This window comes from Gossypium arboreum, chromosome 12, assembly GCF_025698485.1.
Source record: "Gossypium arboreum isolate Shixiya-1 chromosome 12, ASM2569848v2, whole genome shotgun sequence".
In the NCBI taxonomy this organism is placed as follows: domain Eukaryota; kingdom Viridiplantae; phylum Streptophyta; class Magnoliopsida; order Malvales; family Malvaceae; genus Gossypium; species Gossypium arboreum.
The window spans coordinates 94,999,026-95,001,304 of record NC_069081.1 but is presented as its reverse complement, the minus strand read 5'-3'; the positions used below and the strand labels follow the sequence as shown (position 1 = coordinate 95,001,304).

General features: G+C 34.9%; 1 protein-coding gene across 1 annotated transcript; it reads right to left on the bottom strand.

Annotated features, from left to right (window-relative positions):
• Positions 1-727: 727 nt before the first annotated feature.
• Positions 728-2,016, bottom strand: LOC108478881 (uncharacterized). The gene is made up of 5 exons (XM_017781338.2): positions 1,634-2,016; positions 1,444-1,531; positions 1,272-1,345; positions 1,133-1,189; positions 728-1,047 (listed from the first exon to the last, which is right to left on the bottom strand). The coding sequence occupies exons 1-5, from the start codon at positions 1,727-1,729 to the stop codon at positions 922-924; spliced, it is 441 nt and encodes a 146-aa protein (XP_017636827.1). The 5' UTR covers positions 1,730-2,016; the 3' UTR covers positions 728-921.
• Between the last annotated feature and the right edge of the window lie 263 nt (positions 2,017-2,279).

The following is a 2,279-nucleotide window of genomic DNA, read 5'->3' as shown; positions in this document are numbered from 1 at the left end:
AAAATTGCTCGAGAAAGTGACCGCCATTATTCCCCATTTAACAGTTCTTCAGTTACTTTATGCAAAGCAAAAATAAGAAATTGAATGGATGAAATATTTCCATTTAACAGCACATATTTGGCCAACCTAAACTGTCGGTTATATATCTAGTTCGTGATGATCATACAATGAACCCTAAGAGACCCAAGCCAGACTGGGAGGGAAGCTGTCGTGTATTGCTGCCATAGAAAACAGTATGAGTGCTTGATGTTAGATCAAACCATACCAGGAACAACACCTGATCTTAAAAATTGCCACAACGAATAAAAACTATGGTAAATCACAATCAACTCGAAAACAAACCATTATTGGGCTTTAGACATAAAAAATGTTGTGAATTAGTGTGTTGTTTGTAATCCCAATGTTCATAATCTTCCCGGTGGGTATTAGCATAGATTTTCGAATCAAATGTAGACAAAACATGCATGTCACATATTCGAAAAAGTAAACCCCCATTGAGCACGAGCCATTGGCACAAGCCCCACGACGGGGTAAAAATAGGGTAGAAGTGGGGAACCGGTCAAGATAGTGAGAAGTAGTAAGAGGTAGAGGTGGAGAGATAAGGGAAAGGAGGCAACGGCGTTGGCAATGAAAGGGTCTATATAGGAAGAGGAGCAGGGGACGGCACTAAAAAGAGCAAGTAGTGGCCTTGACTCCTCAAAAAATTTAAAAAAAAATTGCTATATTATCCCTTTAGAAATGATAATATTATGAATTAGTATCATGGTAAAGGAAAAAGAAAGGAGAAAATAGAAATATTTTATATATTTCTTAACTAATTTGTACAAAATAAAGAATATTTAAGACATATAAGAAGAACAGATGAATGCCTTCTTTGAATTGCCCCTTAATTTGCCAAATAAAAACCAACCATTAAGGCCATCAGCAAAAACGTGCTCTCTTCTTAGCATTTTGAGAAGAATCCCATTCAAATCCAAATATACGTCTTTCATCTTCAGCCATCACATCCATTAACGATCCTTGAAGATCCTCCAAGCTGTTTCCTTCCTACAAAAAGTAAAGCCAAACCCCAGAAATTTTAAGTAAACCATGACCCTTTTAATTTCTTGCATATGGAAAAAAGAGGGTATACCTTTGAGTTCACATTTTGCATCATCAAAGCCATTTCTTGCATGAAGTTAAGAAACCCCTGTTATATAATTCATATCAGTACCGTATAGATTGATATCACATATGGGATTTTTCTAATAAAAAAATAACAGATGACTCACTTCATCATCATCGTCTGTAAGTAGACCCAACAACCCAGCGTCATAAATCTTTCTCTTTCCTTTATCCGATAAAACTGCATAATTATAACAAAAACACATCCTTTAATTAAGTTTATCTCTATGATTATCTATTTAATAAACAAACATTAAAAAAAGAACACAAATAACCCACCTGAATAAGCCTCTTGAATCTGTTGAAATCGTTTCTTAGCTTCACCTGATACATTGGGGTTTTTCATCCATCTATCAGGATGCCATTTCTTTCAAAATCACATGCACAAATTACAAAATGAAAGAGAACCCATTAGTTTACATTAATCAAGGAGTCAAGAAAAGTTGACATAATTATATAGTATATATACCAAAGCCTGTCTACGATAAGCTTCACGAATTTCAGAAGGGGAAGCTTGTTCAGAAATTCCAAGCACTGAATAATAACAAGTTCCAGATTTGGACATTTTTCACCACCACCACAACAAACAGCAATGAAGCTGTTTGGATTTTATAAAAAGAGGGTTTGTCACTTTAAAGAGGTTGACACAATGACATTATGATTAACGAAATAATATTTGGGTAAGATTTATAGACATGCAATAACAACATGAGTTTCTGCAAGAAAATAGGTGTGGAAGGCGTAGAAAGGCACAAAGATGGGGGGAAGGTTGCAGAAAGTTCGAGAGGGTTCGATTGAAAGTGAGGATTTTGTTGGCCACATGCAGCAGCAACAGTGCGGAGCCACAAGATTGGTGTCTCTAAAGTGCTGAGAAAATGCTGTGGTCCATGCTAGTATACCATTTGTGGCTTACGTTTTACCTTGCCATTGCATCAATTTCTACTTTCATTCCAGTTTGCTTTTTTTGTTGTTTTTTTATTTTGCGTATTAAAAAAAAGAGCTAGTCAATTAAGTTTGATTTTAAATGTAACTCAAATATAAATAATTCAAATTTATATATTTTTAAATTCGATTGAAATAATGTTGAATCAAAGACACATGTTAGTATCAAACAC

What these genes read in the sequence shown, in the direction of transcription:
- LOC108478881 (XM_017781338.2), bottom strand. Translation starts at nt 1,729, where the DNA reads ATGTCCAAATCTGGAACTTGTTATTATTCAGTGCTTGGAATTTCTGAA. An exon ending in CTTATCGTAGACAGGCTTTG is followed by an intron (nt 1,532 to 1,633) that starts GTATATATACTA and finishes TGATTTTGAAAG; the next exon opens with AAATGGCATCCTGATAGATG. An exon ending in GATTCAAGAGGCTTATTCAG is followed by an intron (nt 1,346 to 1,443) that starts GTGGGTTATTTG and finishes ATAATTATGCAG; the next exon opens with TTTTATCGGATAAAGGAAAG.